Genomic DNA, 25,729 nt, shown 5'->3' on the forward strand with positions numbered 1-25,729 from the left:
AAAGCTAAAGTAATCAAGTAATAAAAGTAACAAAAAATTTTTTTAATTTAAAAATAAAGTAATAAAGCAAAATAAAAGCTAAAGTAAAGGCAGGAGGAGAAGGGGATAACAGAGGATAAGATGGTTGGATGGCATCACCAACTCAATGGACATGAGTTTGAGCCAGTTCCAGGAGTTGGTGATGGACAAGAAAGCCTGGCATGTGGCAGGCTTCATGGTGTCGCAAAGAGTCAAACATGACTGAGCGACTGAACTGAACTGAATTATGCTGAATCAAAAACAAAAAACATCGGAAAAAACAAAAACTCTAAGTCAAAGAGATACATGCATCCCAATGTCCATAGCAGCACTACTTACAATAGCCAAGATATGAAAATGACCCAAGTTCCCATCAACAGACAATTGGTTTAAGAAGACGTGGTGTATATACACAGTAGACTACTACTCAGCTATTAAAAAAGAATACTGCCATTTGCGACAACATGGAGAGACCTAGAGAATATCACAGTAAGTGCTGTAACTCAAAAAAGACAATTATTATACAATATCACTTATACATGGAATCTAAAAACAAAGAAATCTATACACAAAACAAAAACAGACTTGGATATAGAAAACAAACTTATGGTTAACAAAGGGGGAAAAGGGAGGGATAAATGAGGAATATGCAATTAACAGATACAAGCTACTATATGTAAAACAGATAAACAATAAAGATCTACTATATGGCACAAGGACCTATTTTCAATACCTTGTAATAATCTATAATGGAAAATAATCTGAAAACACATACACACAGCCACAAGTGGTAGAATCAGGACTTTAACTTCATTCCTGTGACATCTTCCCCAGAATAGCTGTCTAATATGACCTGCACATGCAGTAAGGAATTCAGATATATAGGAAAAGGAAAATCAGGCTTATAGAGAAAATAAGGGGAGAGACAGTTTTCATTCATGAAAGTTGCAAATTTCTTTTTTTTTAATTGAAACTTAGTTGATTTATAATATTGTTATTTTTAGGGGTATAGCAAAGTGATTCAGTTGTATGTATGTGTGTATATATGTATACATATATATACATGTATATATGTATATATATATATGTATATAGGGGTATAGCAAAGTGATTCAGTTGTATATATGTGTACTGAATCACTTTGCTATACCCCTAAAAATAACATTATTATAAATCAACTAAGTTTCAATTAAAAAAAAAAAAGAAGAAATTTGCAACTTTTATGAATGAAAACTGTCTCTCCCCTTATTTTCTCTATAAGCCTGATTTTTCTTTTCCTATATATCTGAATTCCTTACTGCATGTGCAGGTCATATTAGACAGCTTTTCTGGGGAAGATGTCACAGGAATGAAATTAAAGTCCTGATTCTACCACTTGTGGCTGTCCAACTTGGACAAATACATTAAACTCTTCGAGCCTCAGTTTCCTCAAAAGTAAGACTCATCTTAGAGGGTTATTCAAGGTTTAAAAAGGAATACTACAAATGACTGGGATATAATAAGGACTCAATGAATGTTAGCTATTTTATCACCATTCTTTAAAAGTTTGCAGTGATTTATTATCCAATTATTATTGAAAATAAGAAGATGATAAATTTTGTTAATACCTCTAAGAATATTTTAATCTGAGGGAAAACAACTCTCAAAAAAGGCTTTTTCCTCCTCTTCATCTTTTAAAGAGACAGGATAAATTGTTTATTTTTCAAGTCAATTTTTTAAAAAATAGCTAATGATGATCATACACTGATCACAGGTGAAGATCCCAGAATCAGAGTCCTATAAATGAAAGCTTAAGAACAAATCTGGTTCTCAATTATTTTAAGTGAGCCAACACTCAGTTTTCTTCATGAAACTGCTAATACAGAAATGTGAACAGATACTTAGAGATTTGAAAGCCAGATGTTTTGTTTTGTTTTTTAAGATTACTGCTCAACTCCAAGGTAGCTGAAAAACTCAGTCAACCAAAGCATCACATCTTAAGCCTTCTTTTCACAGAATTCTCTCAACAGTTTCTCAACTTGACTATCTACGTCTTTTTGCTGCTAAGTCACTTCAGTCGTGTCCGACTCTGTGCGACCCCATAGACAGCAGCCCACTAGGCTCCTCTGTCCCTGGGATTCTCCAGGCAAGAATACTGGAGTGGGTTGCCACTTCCTTCTCCAATGCATGAAAGTGAAAAGTGAAAATGAAGTCATTCCGTCGTCCCCGATTCTTAGCGACACCAAGGACTGCAGCCTACCAGGCTCCTCCGTCCATGGGATTTTCCAGGCAAGAGTACTGGAGTGGGGTGCCACTGCCTTCTCCATAAATGTTACTAAATGATATTAAAATAAGACCTAAACACTGGGAGGAGAGCAAACAGAGAGAGGCTGGTCTGGGAACAGCCTTGAGAAACTCATGCTGTCACTCGCAGTGTGAAGCAACTGCCCAAGAAGAGTGCTTACAGCAGGTTCAGAGATGCCAGCTGTAACGAAACACTTGTGTCTGAAATGCATTCCAGAGTGTAAGCATGGTCAGTGCCATCTGATCAAGGGACTGGGCAGGCTCATCTCTCTTGCAAGAGCACCCTTTTTCTAGACTTTCAGTCAGATAGACTGAACTCAGCTCTGGGAATTTTCACAACCGGAGGTGACTGTATTCCTATTCTGGGATCCCTATGTAAGGTGGGTTCTTGAACAAATAGACAAACTAGAGAACACAAAATGAAACTGGCAGAAAAAGGCACTAAAAAAATAAGAACAAAATAGATCAAAGATCCACTCAAAATGATCTAACTTCTTTTTCTAAACAGTAAAACCACATACCTAAATAACAAGATTATACACAAAAGATATTCACTGGCATTATTTACAACAGGAGAACCCTGGAACCAATCTAAAGATGTAATTATCAGTAAATATGGCACATAGATATGATGTCATAATTTGTAGCAACTAAATTGATTTTTACAAAGCTATATTAATAATTTTAGGAAAAGTTTAATGATTCAGGGGAGAACAAGGAAAACACATACATGTAACATAAGTTTAGGGGGGAGTTTATATATTTACACACACACAAGGCTATAAGAAAATAAATCAAAACATTAGTTATTACTGAGTGATAATTTTTCTCTTCTTTATAATTTTTCAAAAATTTACACGTGGTCAAAAACTAGTATGAAAACCAGCTACTAAACTTTTACAGATAAATAGAAAAAATATACACTATGATAATCTGCTAATACATACTCAAGTGGAAAATTTTGTGTATTTTTTTTTTTTTACTATGAGAACATAATATATCACAGTACAAGAAAAATCATAAGAATGAAACTCACAGAAATTTATAGAACAAAACCTATACTGACTCCTCCAATTAAAGACCCATAAAGTAGTTTCAGTGCTCGCTAACCCACCTTCTCACAGCAGGGAATTAATCCCTCTGGGGGATGCAAACAAACTTCAAAGAGAAGATTATGCCCAGACACTAGTACTGTACATAGCGTAAGGTTTATACCTAAGTTTATTCAGGTATTTTGGCAAAGATCAGAGATGCAGATCCAAGAAACAAAGACTAATTTTAAGACAGATTCTTTACAGTCATCTAAATGGCAAAAATAATGCATTAAATAGTATCTGAAAAAGGCAAATATAAGTTGTATTAGAAAAAAGAAAGGTTGTAGAAGTAGACAAAAGTTATCTAAAATCAAATATTTGACAGCTTATTCACTGGTATTAGCAACTGGGAAATCCTACGAATTCCCAAACAAAGTAAGCGGTACCGTGAGTTCAGTGTGCGTACCCAAATTTTATTTGCACAAACTTTGGGAGAAGGTACCACTCAGTGTCATAGGTCTGAATGCAGTATCTAAGTAGATTGGACAAATTACATGTCTCTTCCATGGATGTTATGGAACGCTCTTCAGAGCACAGAACACATGACAGTTAACATCTTCACGAGTTCATACACAAAAAATAATCAATGGGGAAAAGAACTGTCTTTAACATCTAGTAATATTTCTTACTGGTCTTTCTCACATTTGTCATCCTTTTATTGTGAGATAATTTTTTAGGTGTTACTTAGAAGTACCTGACCATTTTATAAAAACATGTTTTATGTAGAAGAACAGCATATTTTAGTAATTCGGCTTTATTTAGTTTCCCAATTTTTAAAAATTTTGGATAAGGAATCAAATTTAAGTTTAGCTTTTCTGGATATTAATCATTTAATAGAAAATTAAAATACTTGACATATTAAAGAATGTGAAAGACAAAACTACAAGTTTCTTGGAAGAAAATATAGGACAATAGCTTCATATCTGTAGAGTAGGAAAATACCAATAAACTGTAGGTATGAAAATCAAGAAGTTTTGATCAAAGATACCAGACAGTGAAAGACAAACTATAGAGTAGGAGACAATATCTACAACCCACCTGATCAGATAACCTACATAATGCACAGTTTCTTATAAAACAACACAGAAAAGATAGAAAAAATTTAAAAATGATTAAGCCTTGAACAGGCACTTTAAAAAAGAAGATATTTTGAGAGGTCAATAGTGTATGAAAAGGTGCTCAATCTCATTAGTCACCGGACAAGTATACAAATACCAACAATGAGGAGATACTACAACTATCAGGTTGGAAGATAACACCAAATCTAATTGTATTAAGGACTGTAAAGATGTTGAACAACAAAGACCAAACACCGCTGGAAGTAGAGTATATAAGCAAGATCCACTTTGAAAAACAGGCTAGCATGATCCAGTGATCAAGTATGGTATACATCCTATGTATATGTTTACATGCACCAGGATTTAGGTATTGATATAAAGGTCACCACCACATTGCTTGTAATAGCCAAAAATTGCAAACAACCTCAAGTCCTTTCAACAGTAGGATAAACTGTGATATAATCTTAAAGTGTTCTACACTGCAATGAAAATAAATGACCACCATACACACAGCAACACAGAAAACCCTTACAGACTTGAGTAAAAAAGCAGCAAAACTACATACAGAATAATTCTATAAAACTCAGAAACAGGCATTATTACTAAATTAAATTTTTCAAAGAGGTAAACTTATATGGTAAAACTACAAAGAAAAACAAAGAAATGAGTATCATAAAAGTCAGGATAGTAGTTACCTCTGGAAAAAGGGAGGCAGGGACTTCTGGGGCGCTGGCCAGCCCCACCTATAATATTTACAGGGCCTAGGCCTAGGCAAGAGTACAAACTGAGGTCCACAAATCATATGTCTAAACATTTCAAAGATGTGAAATAAGCTAACAAACTATTAAATATGTTCCATTATCACAAGTACTTGGAAGGCCAGATTCACACTGAGAATTCTTGAATTCCTGAGAGTTCTATGTAGGAACATGGTTCACAGAAAATTGGCCATTGGCCATCTCTCCCTTTTCCATCCCACAGTGCCAGGAACCTCACACACAGGGATGCAATCACCTACACTCCCAAGTCCAAGCTCCATGCCATCCCCTACTCCCCACAAACAGATACCCTGAGGCCACCCTTTGGGTCTAGGGGTGTGTATACCAGCAGCCAGTTGACCCTCAGAAGGACAGACCCCAAGGAAGACTCAGACTCTGGAAATAAGACTCTGGGGCCACTGGGTCAAGAAATTCTTAGATGTGAGGTACTCACAGTTTGTCTAGGATGGAAGGATTCACGATCTAAGCATGCCCCACAGACCCTATGGACTTGCCTGAAAAGGGCACTTCAGAAGAGGGCCAAAGCATAGGGCAAGGGCAGGAGTTCTCTTGCCAGGACCAGAATTTCCTTAGAACCAAGCAATATTATGTCTTCACCCGGGTAACAGTAACAAGGATACTCACTCTGTAACTATTAAACTGTACACAAAGGTTTAACGTATTTTTTTCCACAAATAATGGAATGAACATCACATCTCTGCTGATGTGATACATATTGAGAAGGACACATATGATATTTGAAATACTCCTATCCAAAATCCATAACCTGAATCTAATCATGAGGGTAGAATCAAACCTAGGGACTTTCTACAAAACAAGAGACTTAGGTTCTTCAGAAACATGACATAAAGATTAAAAAAGGGAGGAAGGGATTGCAAAACTATTCCAGACTGAAAGAAACTAAACAGCTGTGAAAACTAAATGGATTACATGATCCTGAATTCTGGATCAGAGGGGGGAAGTGCTATAAAGGATATTATTGGGACAACTGATTAAATTTGGACAAAAGACATTAACTTTCTTACTTCAGTAATTGGACTACAGTTATTTAAGAAAATGCCCTTATTCTTAGGAGATATATCCTAAAGTATTTAAGGGTGAAGGGTCACAATGTCTGCAACTTATTCTCAAAATGTTTAGCAAAAAAATACAGTGATCAAGCAAATAAGGCAAAACAGTAACAACTGATGACTCTAAGGAAAGCGAGTATACACTTAACTACTCCTATAACTTATCTTTTAAAATATTTTCAAATTTTTAAGTTTTTAAAAAGTAAACTAAAGGGGTTAAATGAGACAAGAGTTGCCTACAGGAAGAGGAATTAGATAACTGAGAGAAGAGGATACGGTAAAGACGTCTCATTTTGTACACTCTTCCATCTTATTTGTACTTAAACTTTGTTCATATTCCCAAAAAAAAATTCATTTTAACTTTGGGAGGAAATAACTATAGCACTGAAAGGGGGAGCATTAGCAACTGCAGAAATAAGAAAAATTTTTGTCCCTAAATCTATCAAATCACAGCTATCACCAGCTAGTTACTCTGTCAAGTGGGCTCACAGAGGTACCACAGCTCGAACACCCCTAGTATCAGCTACCTCCCTTCTCAATCCAGTAGTTTGCACAGTTAGAGGCACAACTTAAGATGAATATTAACATTCTAGTTCCAGAACGACCATAAGTTTATAACATGTCCATTAATTCAGAAAGTGAAGCACCCAGGGATCGAACCCAGGTCTCCCACACTGCAGGCGGATTCTTTACTGTCTGAGACACCAGAGAAACCCAGGAATACTGGAGTGGGTAGCCTATCCCTTCTCCAGGGGATCTTCCTGACTCAGGAATCAAACAGGGGTCTCCTGCATTGCGGCCAGAGTTTGTACAAGCTGAGCTATCAGGAAAGCCCTAATAAGTTTATAACATGTCTCATTAATTCAGAAAGTGAAGCTCACACAGTTTTCACTTTTGATATTGAGAAATGCATTTAAGAAATGCTAGTGACATTGTACAAAGCCCTGGAGATGCCATGGAGAGATGTGTATAACATGGTCACTGTCCTCAAGAAGGCAACTTAGAGTGAAGAGGACTTGAACCAAAAGCCCTTGCTATTCCACACAGTAGCTATAAGATCTCGGTAAGTTATCTGAGCTCTCAGATGCTGTTTTCTCATAGGCATAATGGAGATGCCATCCAACTATCTTTAAGAGTTGTACTGTAAGAACTTACTAGGTACATCAAGCATGTAGGACAACAGAACAATAGATACTCAACAAAAAGGTAACTATGTTATGAGCACTACAATCTAAGTAAAATAATGAAGTAGAAAATATGCCCAAGGTTGTACAGCCAATGATAGGCGTAACTACCACTGGAATCCTGATTACTCCAAGTTTCTAATCCAAATAAATTCATTCTCCATAAACACCAAATAAATATACACAACTGCTGTTGTGTAGACCAAGAGATGCTCCCTAATATATCTTTGGCAAACACATCACTGTCTTAGGCACCAAGAAAAAGAACACTAGGCCAGAAGGTGATTTTTGCTCATTAACCAGGAAGGATTTTAGGTCAAAAAGTGATTTATTCAGCCTGAACAAGATACTCTAATCTTATCCAAGACCCTGTTGTCCAGGAATACATGTCCAAATTAGTCCAAAAGCTAAACCAGAGGAGGTGTTTCCTTCAACTAATTTTCAACCTCTTTTTTAACCAGCTGACATAAAATTTACTGAATTAAATCTATTTCAAACATCTCCTCCCAGTTTAGTGGCAGAGATTTCCCTTTATATTATTTTATAACCTAATTCTAAACCCTCTTTATTAGCAAGGTGACAATATTTCATACTAAAATGTTGACTTCCAGGTATCTCTGAAAGATACAAACTAAAATCCAATGGTTACAATGAATAAAGCCATAATTCAAAGCTGTTAAAGCAATGACTCTTAAATTGTTCCCTAGGATGATGTGTGCACAGATAAAAGGGAAAGACACTTAAACACACTTAAAGATAAATAACAGTTTAGAATATTCACATATCATCCAATGTGCATGGCTATGTCATACAATAAACAAACATGGCATATCATAATGAAACATGCATACCTGAAAGAGTGCCACCTGTCCTAGGACAGGCCACTTCAACATACACTTCAAAGGTGGTCTCTGGGTTTTGCCTACAAAAGAAACAGACCGTGATTACTGACAAGGACTAAGGCAGCATGAACAGAATATGCAGGCTGTGAAACAGGGCAAACCTTGATTAAAATCATTAGCTCTCCAACTTAATGGCCGTGGAACTTTGGACAAGTTACTCAACTTCTCTGAGCCATAGCCTTCCTAATCTATAAAATGAAAATACCTAAGCAGAAGTATTATTGTGAAATGTAAAGAAAACAACAAAAATTGCCTAAATACAATGTCTAGCACATAACAGGTTAGCCGTTGTTATGATTTTACAGATGATATATTTCCCATTTATACAGATGGATCTCCAAAACCAAAAGAAAAACTTTGAGGAAATTCAAACCAAGGCAACACTAGCACAATGTAACATGCTCCCTCATACTCCAGGATAAAATATTCAGGTGATGACATTAACTTGCTTACTTACAGGTGTTCAAGACTCAAGAGAAACAGTATCCTATCTCATTAGGCTATTATGAAGACAGGATGCTAATCTAAAATTTAAGATACTGTTTCCTCACAGCAGGGGGTGGGGAGAGGTGGGGGGCGGGGGGAGGCTTCCCCTGCATTGGCAATGGCAAGTATATGAATGTTCATTACTATATCCTTTTACCTTTTTATGTCATGAATATTTCATATTAAGTTTTAAAAAGATCACAGCACTAACAAAATGTTAACAGTTGTTCATTCTGAGTGACAAGAACATCGGGGTTATATTATCTTTGTATTTTCTCTTTTCTCTTTGATTCTAAAACTACAATAAAAAGATTATTTCCAGATTGCAAGAAAATCATTTAGCAGAAGAAAATGTTACACATTCAAATGTCTATGACTGAATTCTATTTTAAACCTGACAACAAAGCTCAGAGAAGAAACTTTGAGTTGCCTAATCAGATCTAAGGGAATTGCAATCAACTAAATACCTTGAATTTGCCCAGCAGATTCCACTTTCCAAAACTATTTCATTTACCTCTTTTCATCTTCATTATAACCTTATGAGGTAGGTGATCAGACATCACCCTCACCATACAGGTGAGGAATCTAAAGCAGAGAGAGTCTAAATGACTTAGTAATCTCACAACTGGTTAGAAACACAACCAGAACTGCAACTTAGACCTCCAGGCACTCAAATTCTGGGTTTCATTGATTCTAAGATGAAAATTTTCTCCCACATTTTCCCATGTTTTACAGTCTATTGCATCTTACAAGTCTAAATGGCAATTTTTCTTTCTTGGTAGTACATATAATAACAGTGCATCTTATAAATAATGGCATCTTAGACTCAATATTGTAATACTCCAATTTCTCAGGAGTAGTTGCAAGTCAGGGATCTACTATTTCCCTTGTGAAGAACCATCATTTCCTTACTGAAGAGAAATTTCGAATGTGCTTTAAATAAGTACCTACAGTGAAAAGAGTTGCCTGCTCTAAAATTCAAGGGATTTAAATATACCTTTGTCAAATATAATTTTTAAATTAGACAATAAAGCAGAGTATCTTAACTAAAAGTAAACTCAAGTTTCAAGAAAGCTATTTCAAAATGCTTTTGTACTTTTTTTCCCCCTGCAAGAGGGTACAAAAAGACTGACAAGGTCAGCATCCTCTGGTCACCAAAACATTTGCGGAAAACACCATATGGAACATCCCTTGATTCAAATGATCTAAAAGTAGAGGGTTTGTTGAGAGAAAGGCATATTCTAAGTTCATCTAAAGAGCACCAAGAAGATTCCCTCTAAAACCTAGAAATATATTTAAGCCTATTCTGCAACTGGCTGAATTTCATCTCAGAATTTCATTCCTCTGGATTAAGAGAATGGCTTTCAAAGTGTGTTCTGTGGGACCCTAGGACTCCATGGAGATTCCTCAAAGATTCCATGCATTTTTTTTTAACCCAAATGTCCACTTTTAAGTTTATTTTTCTCTATTTAAAAAACTGAAAGGAACAAACATGAGCATGCAAAGGTGTCACATACCAAATTTGTTTTTTTAACAGTGGAGCATTAATTTGTGCCACTGACTTAAGGCGTTTTGTACAGCTCTGCTGTCTAACTGAAGAACATTCTAATGCTGTCTAAACTCTATCTCTGCTTCTTCTCCCTTTCTCTTCAACACTTCGGCCAGGCTTCTGAACTCACCACACCACCAAAACAACTTGTCATGATCACCAGTGTCCTCCCCATTGCTAAAATGTGCCAAAATGGTCAATCTCAAATGCTTGTCTTAACCTCTCAGCAGCATTTGACACAGCTGATCGATTTGCCCTCCTTCTCCAAACACTTTCTTCATGTGCCTGCAGGACACCACTCTCTAGTGGTATTCTTCCTGCCTTACTGGCTGCTCCTTTGCTGATTCCTTCTCAGACAAAACTCTCCTACCTTCGAACTTAGTGCTAGACCTCTTCCTGCCTACACTCATTATCTAAATGATCTCATTCAGTCTCATGGTATTAATTACCAGGCAAATCCTGATGAGCTCCAAAGTCCTGTCTCCAACCCGACTTCTTCCCTGATCCTAGATTCCCTCATCCAACTGCCTCCTCAACATCCCCATCTGGATCTTTAAGAATTTTTGACTTAACAAATGGCACTTTTCTTCCTCAAACCTGCACTTCCTGATATCCAGTTATGCAGGCAAAAAAAAACAAAACAACAAACAAAAGACACCAAATCTAGTATCACCCTTCAGTCCTGTTTTATATGCCAAATCAATCAAACAAATTATGTTGATTTAATCATCAAAATATATCCAGAATCTCAATGATTCTCAGCATCCCCAACCAACCGTCCTTGATATATCATCAACATTTCACCTCATGGGGACTCTTTGCGACCCCATGAATCACAGCATGCCAAGCCTCCCTGTCCATCACCAACTCCCAGAGTTCACTCAGACTCATGTCCATCGAGTCAGTGATGCCATCCAGCCATCTCATCCTCTGTCGTCCCCTTCTCCTCCTGCCCCCAATCCCTCCCAGCATCAGGGTCTTTTCCAGTGAGTCAACACTTCACATGAGGTGGCCAAAGTACTGGAGTTTCAGCTTCAACACCAATCCTTCCAACGAACACCCAAGACTGATCTCCTTTAGAATGGACTGGTTGGATCTCCTGGCAGTCCAAGGGACTCTCAAGAGTCTTCTCCAACACCACAGTTCAAAAACATCAATTCTTCAGCGCTCAGCCTTCTTCACAGTCCAACTCTCACATCCATACACGACCACAGGAAAAACCATAGCCTTGACTAGATGGACCTTTGTTAGCAAAGTAATGTCTCTGCTTTTGAATATGCTATCTAGGTTGGTCATAACTTTCTTACCAAGGAGTAAGCGTCTTTTAATTTCATGGCTACAATCACCATCTGCAGTGATTTTGGAGCCCAAAAAAATAAAGTCTGACACTGTTTCCCCATCTATTTGCCATGAAGTGATGGGACCGGATGCCATGATCTTCGTTTTCTGAATGTTGAGCTTTAAGCCAACTTTTTCACTCTCCTCTTTCACTTTCATCAAGAGGCTTTTTAGTTCCTCTTCACTTTCTGCCATAAGGGTGGTGTCATCTGCATATCTGAGGTTATCGATATTTCTCCCAGCAACCTTGATTCCAGCTTGTGCTTCTTCCAGCCCAGCGTTTCTCATGATGTACTCTGCATATAAGTTAAATAAGTAGGATGACAATATACAGCCTTGATGTACTCCTTTTCCTATTTGGAACCAGTCTGTTGTTCCATGTCCAGTTCTAACTGTTGCTTCCTGACCTACATATAGGTTTATCAAGAGGCAGGTCAGGTGGTCTGGTATTCCCATCTCTTTTAGAATTTTCCACAGTTTATTGTGATCCACACAGTCAAAGGCTTTGGCATAGTCAATAAAGCAGAAATAGATGTTTTTCTGGAACTCTCTTGCTTTTTCCATGATCCAGCGGATGTGGGCAATTTGATGTCTGGTTCCTCTGCCTTTTCTAAAACCAGCTTGAACATCTGGAAGTTCACGGTTCACGTACTGCTGAAGCCTGGCTTGGAGAATTTTGAGCATTACTTTACTAGCATGAGATGAGTGCAATTGTGCAGTAGTTTGAGCATTCTTTGGCATTGCTTTTCTTTGGGATTGAAATGAAAACTGACCTTTTCCAGTCTGGTAAATTTTATGTTATATGCAATTTAATACAATTAAAAAAAAAAAAATGAGGAAAAAAGTCCTTACAAGGTCCTACATGATCTGGCCTCTGCCTATCTCTCCAATTGCATTTCAGAATTCTCTCCTCTTGCCCTCGGCATTCTAGCCACACTGGCCTTCTGTCTGCCCCTCAACACACCTAATTCATTTCTATCTTGTGGCCTTTTACACTAATCATCATATAGATGGCTCTTCCTGTCATTCAAAATACAACTTATACCTGACCTCCTCCAAAAGTCTTCCCCAACACACTCTCTACCACTGAATTTTAATTCTACACATCACAGCAATCACAATCTTGTTTCTCTCCTCTAAATGTAAACTGCAGGAGAGCAGGCATTTTTGTCTGTCACACCCACGAGTGTTTCCCAGGTGCCTAAACAGTCCCTGGCACACAGCCAGAATCAAATATTGAAAAGGAATAAAGGAAGTACAGACTAGCCTTCCCGGAGTCTAAAAAATTTCAATAAATGATAGGAGTGATTATACACTTCTGTGACTCAAACTTCAGCACATTAAAAGATGAGATTTCAAGCCCCACCTCCAGGGTACCTGGGGCAGGACCCAAGACTTGACATTTCCAATAAGTACCCAGATAATAGTGATGCTACTGAACTAGTGATCACAGTTTAAGAACCACTGATCTAGTTAAATGGAACTCTTCATCTAAATAATTAGTACATACAATATAAAATAAACATAAGGTGTACCTCAATAATCCATATCAACAGTGCTTTTGCAATAAAAGATTTCAAAGGATAAAAGTATTTGTGGAAACAATGACGCTAACTTCTCTTCTACTGTTACACATAGTCATTGTTTCATTCTAATCAATTATAAACCTACCTAACTTTCTTACTCAGTTCAAATAGCTGCCAGAGTTCTATTACATGGAACCAAAGATTATGACAGTTTCTTCAGGGGGAGGGGGGGAAATGCTGACTACCACACTAAAAACAAACCAGACTATATATGTTATTGTCATACTTATCCATGATCATTTACATGTTGTCTTATAGAAGAAGTAGTGATTAATGTTGTGACAAGTTAAATAACATACCAAGCAATATACATAAGGGCCACTGAAGTCAATGAAGATAGAAGCATTTTCTACTTCTCTGCAAATCAAAAAATAAGTTTTTAAGTTTCTCCTCTAAATGCAAATGACCAAGTGACTTCATATTTTCATTAAACCATTAATACAACAACAATTTCCAGAAACTCTGTGGAACTACCTTGAGACTACTTACTTCCTCCATTACTCTTTAAGATGCTTAATATTTTCAACTACTTGTAACTGAAAATCCAATTTCTGTCCTAGTAACACTCCTGCCAATTCAGTACATGTAATGATCCAGTGGTCATGTATGGATGTGAGAGTTGGACTGTGAAGAAAGCCGAGCGCCGAAGAATTGATGCTTTTGAACTGTGGTGTTGGAGAAGACTCTTGACAGTCCCTTGGACTGCAAGGAGATCCAACCAGTCCATTCTAAAGGAGATCGGTGCTGGGTGTTCTTTGGAAGGAATGATGCTAAAGCTGAAACTCCAGTACTTTGGCCACCTCATGCGAAGAGTTGACTCATTGGAAAAGACTCTAATGCTGGGAGGGATTGGGGGCAGGAGGAGAAGGGGACGAAAGAGGATAAGATGGCTGGATGGCATCACCGACTCGATGGACGTGAGTTTGAATTGGAATTGGTGATAGACAGGGAGGCCTGGCATGCTGCAATTCATGGGGTCGCAAAGAGTCGGACACCACTGAGCGACTGAACTGAACTGAATGATGCTAAGAATACCATGTTCTGAGCCACTTTCCAATACAGACCCAAGATTTCCCAGAGCACATCGTATCTTAACATATTACCATGGAAATGTCCTGCTTCTGCCATGATATCCCATCATCAATTGCCTCACACTCCTATACCTCCATGATCTGGAATTCTAACCATCAGCCAAGCTTTTTTTTTTTTTTTTGCCATCCACCCTTTCCTTGAGTGGTCTTGCACCCTAAGATCCAGCCATAGGGAACTACTTGTAGCTCTCTGAACAAACCATGCTCCAATTCTCTAGTGACAATATCATAACCATACCACTACTTGTACCTGTTTCGTATGTGCAAAGCACGATTACATGATTAAGCACTTTACATGCATTATCTCAGTTAACCTTCAACAACCCTATAAGTGTTATTACCCCCAGTTTAGAGATAAGGACCCTGAAACTCAGAAGATAAACTAGCCAAAGTCAAAGCAAGGAAATGACAGAATAAGCATTGATCACCCAAAAGCACTAACCACTTTACAATTCTACCTTATTCAGCTGCTCTTGTGCAAAGAACTGTCTTTCTAGTCTTTTCCCCTTCACAAATTCATTCATCAAGCCTTAACTTAGGCATTTCCTCCTCTCTGGGAAGCCTTCTCAACCCCTCACCCTCACATCCTAGACTGAGTTAAGTGCCTCTCCACTGTGCTCCCATCTCTGTGCAAATGTTATTGCACTTCCACATTTTTGCAGCTCTAACACATTTGACTCTGATGCAATTACAATTACCTGGGGAGCTTTTAAAAGTCCTGAGGCTCAGACCACACCCCAGAACAATTAAATCAGAATCTCCAGGCATTGTTTGTTTTTTTTAAACCTCCCCAACTTATCCCAATGTGTAACCAGGAGAACCACCCCTGGGTCTCTAATTAAGTATCTGTCTTCCCTACTAGACTGGGAGCTCCTTGAGGGCACCAACTGTCTTCTCATATTCCTAGTCATAAACCTGGCACAATAAAAGTCTGATGAATGAGTTTTCCTCTGACATCTGACACAGAGTTTCTAGTTCCCAATAACTGTTTCTCTTTCTCTAACAAGAAGTATGCTACTGAAAATGCCCTGCTTATCCCTGACTGTTATTCTTTAAAGATGTTTTCCTCTGGAGTCAAAGGTATCAATAAGTCACACCTGCTGACAACAGTCTCTGCTCTTAAATACGAAAAAATGACACACAAGCAGTTAAAATGTGTTTGAAGGAAGGGAGGTCTGCTCAGTTCTTGCCTCTGGGAGAATGAAGACTGAGAGTAAGCCAAGAGAGATTTCTATTCAATACCACCCTCTTCTGAACACTCTCGGCGATGCCCTGGAAGGGCCATGCTCAGTGCTCAGGGCCATGTCATCAACGTGATTAAGTACACTCAGCTTGAAGTCATGAAACAGACAAAAACTCTGACAATATTCAGGCAGCAGGAAAGCTAATTTTTTTTCTTTAAAAAGCATCATGTTATTGATCACTCTGCTGGATCATCAGCTTTCAATTAGGACCTACTTTTCTTCGATTACAACGTATTATGAGATTAGGAGAAAAATGTAACACTAACTCCTCACAAGATGAATCTTTGCTGCGTAACATAACCATGCCATAATGCTAGGCCCTCATACCTTTACGTGTTATTTAGAAGTACTAAATGAGACACACACGGTACTGGGACCCCTTATTTCACAGCTATCAGATCTTCACACCAGTTAGTATTCTAAAGCAAAACAGCAGCCTATTCTCTATGGACTAGGGTAAAACTTCAGCACACTGTCTCCTTAGTTACAAACTGATATGCTGAGGGGGCTGAGGCATTTCAAAATTCATACCAACTGAACTGTCTTAAAGTTGACAACACGGTCAAAAGAAACTGTATACACTTCAGAATGTGCTAGCAAACATCACCTAATAAACATTGATTCCTTTAAGCTAGACAAACACACAAAAAGGTAGTGTTAATATTTCCAACAAGTCTCCATTTGTTTCAATAGCCTCTGAAATTAAAGCTGCTTTTCCAGGCTGAAAATGCTGTATCAAAGGGTGCTTTCTAACCCATAACAAGTTAACACCTCCATGGAAGAACGCTGTCATTGTCGAGACTTGTCAGAAAATGATTAACTTAGTTGTGTAATTATATAAACATGTCATTTCAAGATTTTGCACTTAACTTTTCATTTCTAATAATGTTCTCAGGATCAGATTAATAAAGATACACAGATATTGCTGTGAGAGGAGTTACAAAGTTTTACCTCACCCACTGAGTCCTATGGAAAGACTCTTACGCCACGATGTGCAAAGTAAGTTAACTCGAAGAAGCTGGATCCCAAGCAGATAGAGCCCACGTGCCCCTCCACAATGTACAGTACTCCATGCACTTTTAATAAGTTCTTTCCTGTGCTGAGCAACAGTGCAAAATCTAGACTCTCCAATTATATTAATAGCATCAGCAAAGATGACATCCATTTCCTTACCAATAAGTACCTTTGCCCTTAACTTTTTTAAAAGCCTCCCCTAAGTTTTCTTCTGCTCTTTCTGAACAATTTACTCCTAAAACTATCATGTGGGCAGAGCAGGGCAGATGCCCGTGTTGGCAATGGCTCAGCATGAGATGTTAAAGCCTGAGCAGGGTGAGGAAAATGTCTCTACAGAGGGGTGACCAGACAAGTGACATCAGATCATGAGCAAGGCCCACACTGGGAGGTGGCCTGGCCAATACAATGTCAAATCAGAGTGAATGAGGAAGGCATCTACTAAGGAGAAGCACCCTGGGATGAGAAGCCAGAACCTGAGTGGAAGTGAAAAGACCATCAGTGCTCAAGGGCTGAAACAACCAGGATGTTAAAACACAAGTAGAGCGTGAACAGTGCGCCATGGAGGGACAGTCCAGCATGAGGGTCAGAGCCCAAGAGAGTGAGGAGCATGTCCAAGCAGAGGGACCCTAAGAGACAGGTGGTGAGCCAGAGCAGGGATGAGGAGACTGACTATGTGGGGTCAGAGAAGACTTGCCCAGCATATTGGGGATTCAGAGGGCATTTGGGGCATCCACAGGGCAGTGGGACAGCAAAAGTGAAAGTGTTAGTCGCTCAGTCATTCCCGACTCTTTGTGACCCCATGGACTGTAGCCCAATGCCAGGCTCCTTTGTCCATGGGATTCTCCAGGCAAGAATACTGGAGTGGATTGCCATTTCCTTCTCCAGGGGATATTCCCAACCTAGGGGGACTGAACCTGGGTTTCCTGCATTACAGCCAGATTCTTTACTTTCTGAGTCACCAGGGAAACCCCAGTGGGAGAGCAGGGTCATGCCAAACCATCAACCTAGGCACTGTGACCCCAGGAAAGCAAGGTGAATGAGGAGAGCACCCACATAGGACAGAAGGTGATGGAGATGCACACTCAATGCAAGTCCATGACCAGTAAGATAGGCCAAGTTTCTCACAGATGCAACTACCAGAAAACCAGAATGAACTCTATGGAGTTGGATTTGAATTGGAGATATTAGTGTGAACTCAAGGTTTTCAATAAATGTATAGTAGAGAACCGTAAATATAACCTGACTAATACACACATACTTCCAGGGTCTGTCTACTGAAAGGGCCTTGGCCCTTGTTCCCTTGTCAGGAACAACACCCAATAGCAATGAACATATCCAGTAACCAGACCTTGGCTTCTAAATACAACCATCCTCTAAAAGGAACCAGGGGTCCTTGGAGAAATATCGGATTCCAGGGCTGGGGCAGAGAAAGTACAAGATGAGACTGCAACATCTTATTGTACTAGAAAAAGAAGCACTCAAAGAATGATGGGGAGATGTCTAAAGGAGACAAGAGACAGCTTTGTAAGGCTCCTACTGCCAGTCTGGGTAAGGTGAGCATCAAAATCAATAATGATATTGACAGATTATTAAACAATCAAATAAACAGAAACCACAACACCCCATTGATGGAAATGAATAAATTGACAATTTAATGAGAAATGGAGCATTTACGTAGTTTTAAAGTATCTTCCCACAAAATCTTTACTAACTGCAATGACAAAGAGTAACTTTTCAGTGTAGAACTTCAGCAAAGACTACCTAATCAAGTCATTAAAGTGATCGCCATCAGGAATGGACAAATGGCTAGAATGCAAAGAGAAGAGCACACTAACACACCCATGATATTCCTGTCCAAGATGTGTAACCTGAAGCTAATCTTGAGGAGACATCAGACAAACCAATTGAGGGACCATCTGAAAAATATTTGACCTGTAATCTTCAAAAGTGTCAGGGTCATGAAAAATCAAGGCAAGACTGAAGATCTCTTCCAGACTGAAGGAAACTTAAGAGACAGGACAAATAAAGGCAACGTGTGACTCTGAACTGGATCGTTTTGGTGTAAAGAATGTTACTGAGACAATGACTGAAATATGAACAAGGTCTATCGACTAGATATAGTAATGATTCGATGTTAATTTCCTGATTTTGATGGTTGTATTGTGGTTATAAAGGAGAATACCCTTGTTTGTAGGAAAAGCACACTGAAGCATGCATGGGTGATGGGGTATCTGGGTTTTTTTTAAGTTTTCTATATTGCTGACATTTCTGTTAGATTATGGTTGTTTTTTAAAAATGTTTTAGTAAAACAAAAACAACCATTCATTAATAGTAATTTCCCTGGCCTGTTTTTTTGTTTTTTAACCAAGACTTTCTCACAAAAATGATATGTGGTTCTATGGAAAGAGCCCCAGACTAAATATCAGAGAGCCTGGGTTCCAACCCAGCTAAATCCTTTACTCTCTGTGGAATTAGAATAAACCATTTACCCTTTCACACATCAACTTTCTCCCCCATCAAGAGATAACATCTGCCCTGCCCATCTCAGGGATCAAACGAAAGAAAAACGAGAAAGTGCTTTGTGAACTAAAAGATACTAAACCAAGGTAAAGAGTATTATTTATTATAAAAAAAATAGAATTGCTTCACCTTACAAATTACAGGCTTTGTGAGTAATCCAGACAGTATCGTGATCTGATACTCATGCTTTCAAATACTGTTACGAAAAGCAATCCAGAAAATTAGGAACTACCCAAATAGTAGCAATAGCCTATGGAATAAATGAATTTTAAGAACAAGGAATGGGAGTTCAAATTTAACAAAAAGTGAAGAATAAAAAAAATCTCCACTCCAGGAAAAAATAAACACTGAACAAATGCAATGTATGAAAATCAAAAGGGTCTCCAGATATACAACTTTATCTCTCAATGGGTAATAAATACTGTGACTATTTGTACACTTTTGTAGCTACAGTGGAATTCCTACCTAAGTTTCTGCACCTGACTGTCAAAACCTTGCCAAGATTGTGGGACAGTATTATTTTCCCTGATTAACAGAAAAAAAAAAAAAAAAAATCCGAGGCTAGGAGTGGTGACATTCCAGCTGATTCCTGATTGCCAGATTCCTAAGCCCATGACTTTTCCATGCCACCTTTTCAAAAACTACTGCCCGTTCAAAAACTATTCCGTTTTCTAAAGTAGCAACTCTTAATCTTAGACTACAGTGGAGGCACAGACCATCCCAAAAAGCTCATGAAAAGCTTTATTGCTCATGAAAAGCTTTACTACCTTCCCAGGAAAAAAAGACTAAATTTAATTTTTTTAACATGTAATTTTCAAGCAGCTCATAAGGCTACTCATGGAAATAGCTTATTTCACTGATGACTTGCTTTTATGTTCTTTCTCATTTAATCCTCAAGACAAGCCTATGAGAGGAAGGTTAATTACCCCATTTAAAAAGAGCAGATACTCTGCACAAGAGCAAACAATTTCTAAACTTTGTTAATATTTACCACCACTTGGAGAAGGCAATGGCAACCCAATCCAGTACTCTTGCCTGGAAAATCCCATGGACGAAGGAGCCAGGTAGGCTGCAGTCCATGGGGTCACCAAGAGTTGACCACGACTGAGAGACTTCACTTTCACTTTTCACTCTCATGCATTGGAGAAGGAAATGGCAACCCAATCCAGCGTTCTTGCCTGGAGAATCCCAGGGACGGGGGAGCCTGGTGGGCTGCCGTATATGGGGTCACACAGAGTCAGACATGACTAAAGCAACTTAGCAACAGCAGCAGCAGCTATGTGTCATATACTGTTCTAAGCAGTTTTTATGTATTACCTCATCTAATCTTCCCAACAACCTGTGAAAGAGCTACTATTATCATTCCTATTTTACAGATGAAGAAACTGAAATAAAAATAAAAGCTTAATTTCCCAAGATCAACAGCTTGTAAGAGACAAAGCTAGGATCTGAAATCACAATTTTAACTATATTTAATAAATACACACTAAAAATGCACCCAACTATAAAGTTATAGGACTTCTGCAACTGAATACATTTATACAATTTCTACTTCATTGGTTTTTTTTAAGACTTTTCTTAAAAGAGAAGTTTTAGGTTCACAGTAAAGTTAAAAGGAAGATTAGAAAATTTCCTACATACATACTGCCTTCACACATGCCTTATCTTCCATTATCAACATCTCCCATCAGAGTGGTACATTCATAACAGTTGATGAACCTACATTGATGTATCATTGTCAACCAAAGTTCATTGTTTACATTACAGTTCACTTCAGGTATTGTGTATTCTATGTGTTTAGACATGTATCATGACATGTATCCAGCTTTATAGCATAGAGAATTTTCACTGCCCTAAAAATCCTGTGCTCCACCTATTCATCCCTCCATGCTCCATGCCCCAACACCTAGCAAGCACTGATTTTTCTTTTTTCTATTGTTTCCGTAATTTTGCCTTTTCCAAACTCTTATGTAGTTGTAATTATACAGTATAGTCTTTTCATATGGGTTTCTTTCATTTAGTAATATTTATTTAATATTTCTCTGTCTTTTCCTCCTCTGCTGCTGCTAAGTCGCTTCAGTCGTGTCCAACTCTGTGCGACCCCATAGATGGCAGCCCACCAGACTCCCCCGTCCTCCCTTCAAAAAGCAATCTAGCCACACTGCTAACACCTAAGGGCAACTGAAAATGTCTTCAGAACACTGAGCTCATGGTACTGAGCATTCCATGGGCAGTTTGGGCCTCCCTGAGAGCTGATTATCCAAGTTCAAGGATATTCAGGAATTATAAACTGCTTTTTATTTATTATTTATTTATTAGATCTGCTTTTTCTCAGCACAGAGTACTAGAGAAGAGAGCTACATAGAAAGAGAACTCCAGAGACCTGCAAAGGGCCCTCCTTGAGTATACAGCTTCAGTATTGATTAGTGTGTGTGTGTGTGTGTGTGTGTGTAAATTACTTGTGCTAGAGGAATAAATCTTAGAGATAGCCTGGTACTCACAAAGGGACAAAAATAATGCCTGTTTCCACCAACCAAGGTTAAAAAACAAAACGAAACAAACAAACCCTCATGACTCATAGTGCATGAGGCAGAGAACACAGTAGGGTGTTACCTTAGCAATGGGTAATAATTATCCCCAGACCAAGTACTATTTCAGTTTTAGCTAACAAACCTTAAAAGCATGACCCAGAAGGATCAAACTCTTTCAAAGTGTCAATAACTGAAAAAATATATGAAACAACAGTTTTCAAAACATCAGGCAACATACCACAGCAATCCCTTGAGATATGGAAAACAAATGAGATGAGCCCATGATTGCCTCACACTACTAAACTAAGCCCAAGAATACTTACAAGAATACAAATATACCCAGTACCTTACAAGGTACAATACACAATGCCCGGCAGTCAATAAAAAATTACCAGACATGCAAAGAATCAAGAAAAAATAACCAATAACGAAGACAAAACAGTAACCTAGAACTGAAATAAATACTAGAATTAGCAGTTGGGACATTCCAAGTTGTTATAACTGTACTCTGCGCATTCAAAAAGTTAGAGACATGGGAGATTATAAAAAGAATCAAATGAATTTCTACAGACAAAAGCTACAACATAGGAGGTGAAAAATGCACTAAATAGGCCTAACAACAGAGTTAACTCTGTGGAAGATTAGTAAACTTGAAGACATTATTTTAAAACTTATCCAAGATCAAATAGAGAAAAAAGATCTCAAAAACAAAACAGAGGATCATGACCTGTGGGACAACTTAAAGCAGCCTCAAATATCAGGAATTGGAATTCCCAGAACGGGGAGGGGCAGAAAAGATATTTGAAAAAAATAATGGTCAAAACTTTCTAAATCTGATGAACACTATAAATGTACAAATCCAAAAAGTTCAACAAACCCAAGCACAAGAAACATGAAGAAATCTAAGACAAATGATAAGTAAGTTGCTCAAACCCAGTAATAAAGAGAAATCTTAAAGGCAGAACAAAACACACGTTTCATTCACAGGAACAAAGAAAAGAATGACAGCAGATTTCTTGTCAGAAGCAAGGCAAAAGAGAAGCAGAGTAACATCTTTTAAGTACTGAAAGAAAAAACTGACAACCTAGAATTCTATTCCCAGAGAATATTTCAAAAGTGAAGGCAAAATAAAGATTTTTCAGACATTACAAACGCTGAAAGAATTCATCACCAGCAAACCTGCACTGTAATAAATGTTAGAAGTCCTTCAAGCAGAAAGAAATGATGCTAGATGGAAATATAAATCCATACCAAGGAATAAAGAACATCAGAAATGGTAACAACATGAACTAAAGGAAAATGATCATCTCAGTAGATGCAATTTCACTGGAGAATTCTAAGCTTTTAAAGAATTAATACCAATTCTATACAATATCTTCCAGAAAACGAGAGGAAGAAACACTTTCCAACTCACTTTACAAGGCCTGTACTACTCTGATAACAAAACCAGACAAAGATAGTACCAAAAAAATAAATTCTACACATACACACTATAGACCAATACCCTTCTCAAATATAGACACACAAATCCTTAACAAAATTTTAGTAAATTCAATAATATACAATATGACCAAGTAGAGTTTATTCCTCTGATCCAAGACTGGCTCAATATGGAAAAATCAATGAAGTCGACATCATATTAAAGAAGAAAAATCTTCTTTCTCTAGGCTAAAGAAGAAAAATCATAATTACATCAATTCATGCAGAAAAAGCACTTAATAAAATTCAACATAATTTTTTTAAAAAGCTCAGAAAATTAGCCTCCTCAACCTAATAAAGGAACTCAACAAAAATCCTATAGTTAATGTAATACTTAATGGTGAAAGACTGACTATAGGATTGGGAACAAGGCAAATATATCCACCCTCACCACTTCTCTATCACACTAGAGAGTCTAAGCAGGGCAATAAGGCAAGAAAAAGAAATATCATAAGAAATGGAAGGGAAAAAAAAAATTGTTCCATTTGAAGACAACACAACTATCTACATAGAAAAGAATCTGGAATTTAAATTGAGATAGACTCATTTTCTCTTTCCTATCTACAATTCTTCCATTTCCAGATGACCTCCTTCTAAAAATTTCTCTTTGTAATCCTTCTCTAATGGCGTCCAAAGCAAAAATCATAGATTTGGACAGCTAAAGATTTAAGACTTCAAAAGCACAAACCATAATGTGAAAATATGATAGATTTGATTACATCAAATTAAGAATTTCTTTTCAACATAGGAAAATTTTGCTTAAAACTGAATTTTGTTTAAAAGTAACATTTATTTTTTCTGTGACCTGGGGAAATACATCCAGCCACATTCAATTTTAATAACAACCTTCAAAATTGCTACTTATTCATCCATCACTAAGAAGTAGATATATGCATGCTGTAACACTATGAGACATACACACATACCTCTCCTTTTAAAAAAGTGGGGGGACCTCAACTTGATATCTAATAAGTTGAGTCAATCAAATTCTCTCCCCTAAGAATTCAGAACTGAGTCACAGAGCTACAATCAGTTATATGACTTTTTCTAGAACTTAGGTCTATTAACTGACAAAACTCACCTGAGGAATCTTTTTGAAGACACAGATTCCCAGGTCCCAGAGATTCTAATTCAGAGTATCCAGGGTGGGGTCCTAGTAAAAAATGTTAAGTTCCCCAAGTGAGTCTACTACATAATCAGTCAAGTTTACGGCCTACTTAGTTAATTAATAGTACCAACATCGACCACAAGTAGGAAGAGCCCATAGAGAGGAGGGAGACAGAAAATTCAATTACAGAGTTTGTTTGACCCTAGAAGGACCTGGAGAATGTGGGATTACCTGAGATACTGACTGGGAAACCTCAGCTCCAAGTGTTTAGGACCAAGTTCCATGTGACCTACCACCGACACCTATTCAAGTGTTTGATATTCCCTTAATATAAATATCATTGACAGACAGGAAAACTAAATTTCCATAAGATTTTCAGCTACAGTTGATATGCTCACTCACACAGATAAATAATAAAATGATGATTTTTAATTTATAATAGAACATCTTTACCTTTCACAGTTTATTATAGATTTACTCTAGATTTATTGACAGATGGCACTTAATCACAGATATAAAGTCACCAACATAAGGAAAGGCATCTTGGAATACCTAAGGAGCCTAAGTTCAAGGCCCTTCAGAAAACTTCAAGACCAACTGGAAGAAAAAATAATCCACAGACCACCTTTGGAGCAAGTTTAGTTCAGTTCAGTTACTCAGCCGTGTCCAAATCTTGGTGCCACCATGGGCTGCAGCAGGCCAGGCCTCCTTGTCCATCACGAACTCCCAGAATTTACTCAACTCATGTCCACTGAGTCAATGATGCCATCCAGCCATCTCATCCTCTGTCATCCCCTTCTCCTCCCGCCTTCAATCTTTCCCAGCATCCAGATCTTCTCAAATGAGTGAGCTCTTCACATCACGTGGCCAAAGCATTGGAGTTTCAGCTTCAACATCAGACCTTCCAACAAATATTCAGGACTTATTTCCTTTAGGATGGACTAGTTGGATCTCCCTGTAGTCCAAGGGACTCTCAAGAGTCTTCTCCAACACCACAGTTCAAAAGCATCAATTCTTCAGTGCTCAGCTTTCTTTATAGTCCAACTCTCACATCTACACATGACAACTGGAAAAACCACAGCTTTGACTAGATGGACCTCTGTTGGCAAAGTAATGTCTCTGCTTTTTTAATACGCTGCGTAAGTTGGTCATAGCTTTTCTTCCACGGAGTAAGCATCTTTTAATCTCATGGCTGCAGTCACCATCTGCAGTGATTTTGGAGCCCAAAAAAATAAAGTCTGACACTGTTTCCATTGCTTCCCCATCCATTTTCCATGAAGTGATGGGACCAGATGCCATGATCTTAGTTTTCTGAATGTTGAGTTTTAAGCCAACTTTTTCACTCTCCTCTTTCACTTTCATCAAGAGGCTCTTTAGTTCTTCTTTGCTTTCTGC

General features: G+C 38.0%; 1 protein-coding gene across 7 annotated transcripts in view; it reads right to left on the bottom strand.

Annotated features, from left to right (window-relative positions):
* Positions 1 to 25,729, bottom strand: part of DENND1A (DENN domain containing 1A) — a 531,039-nt gene that overhangs the window by 476,546 nt on the left and 28,764 nt on the right. For all 7 annotated transcript variants that reach the window (XM_059891201.1, XM_015473579.3, XM_015473580.3 and 4 more), the window contains exon 2: positions 8,338 to 8,408. In XM_059891201.1, coding sequence (XP_059747184.1) covers positions 8,338 to 8,379 — 42 coding nt within the window. In that variant the 5' untranslated portion in view covers positions 8,380 to 8,408. The remainder of the gene's footprint in view (positions 1 to 8,337; positions 8,409 to 25,729) is intronic.

This window comes from Bos taurus, chromosome 11 (assembly GCF_002263795.3).
Source record: "Bos taurus isolate L1 Dominette 01449 registration number 42190680 breed Hereford chromosome 11, ARS-UCD2.0, whole genome shotgun sequence".
Classification (NCBI taxonomy): Eukaryota; Metazoa; Chordata; class Mammalia; order Artiodactyla; family Bovidae; genus Bos; species Bos taurus.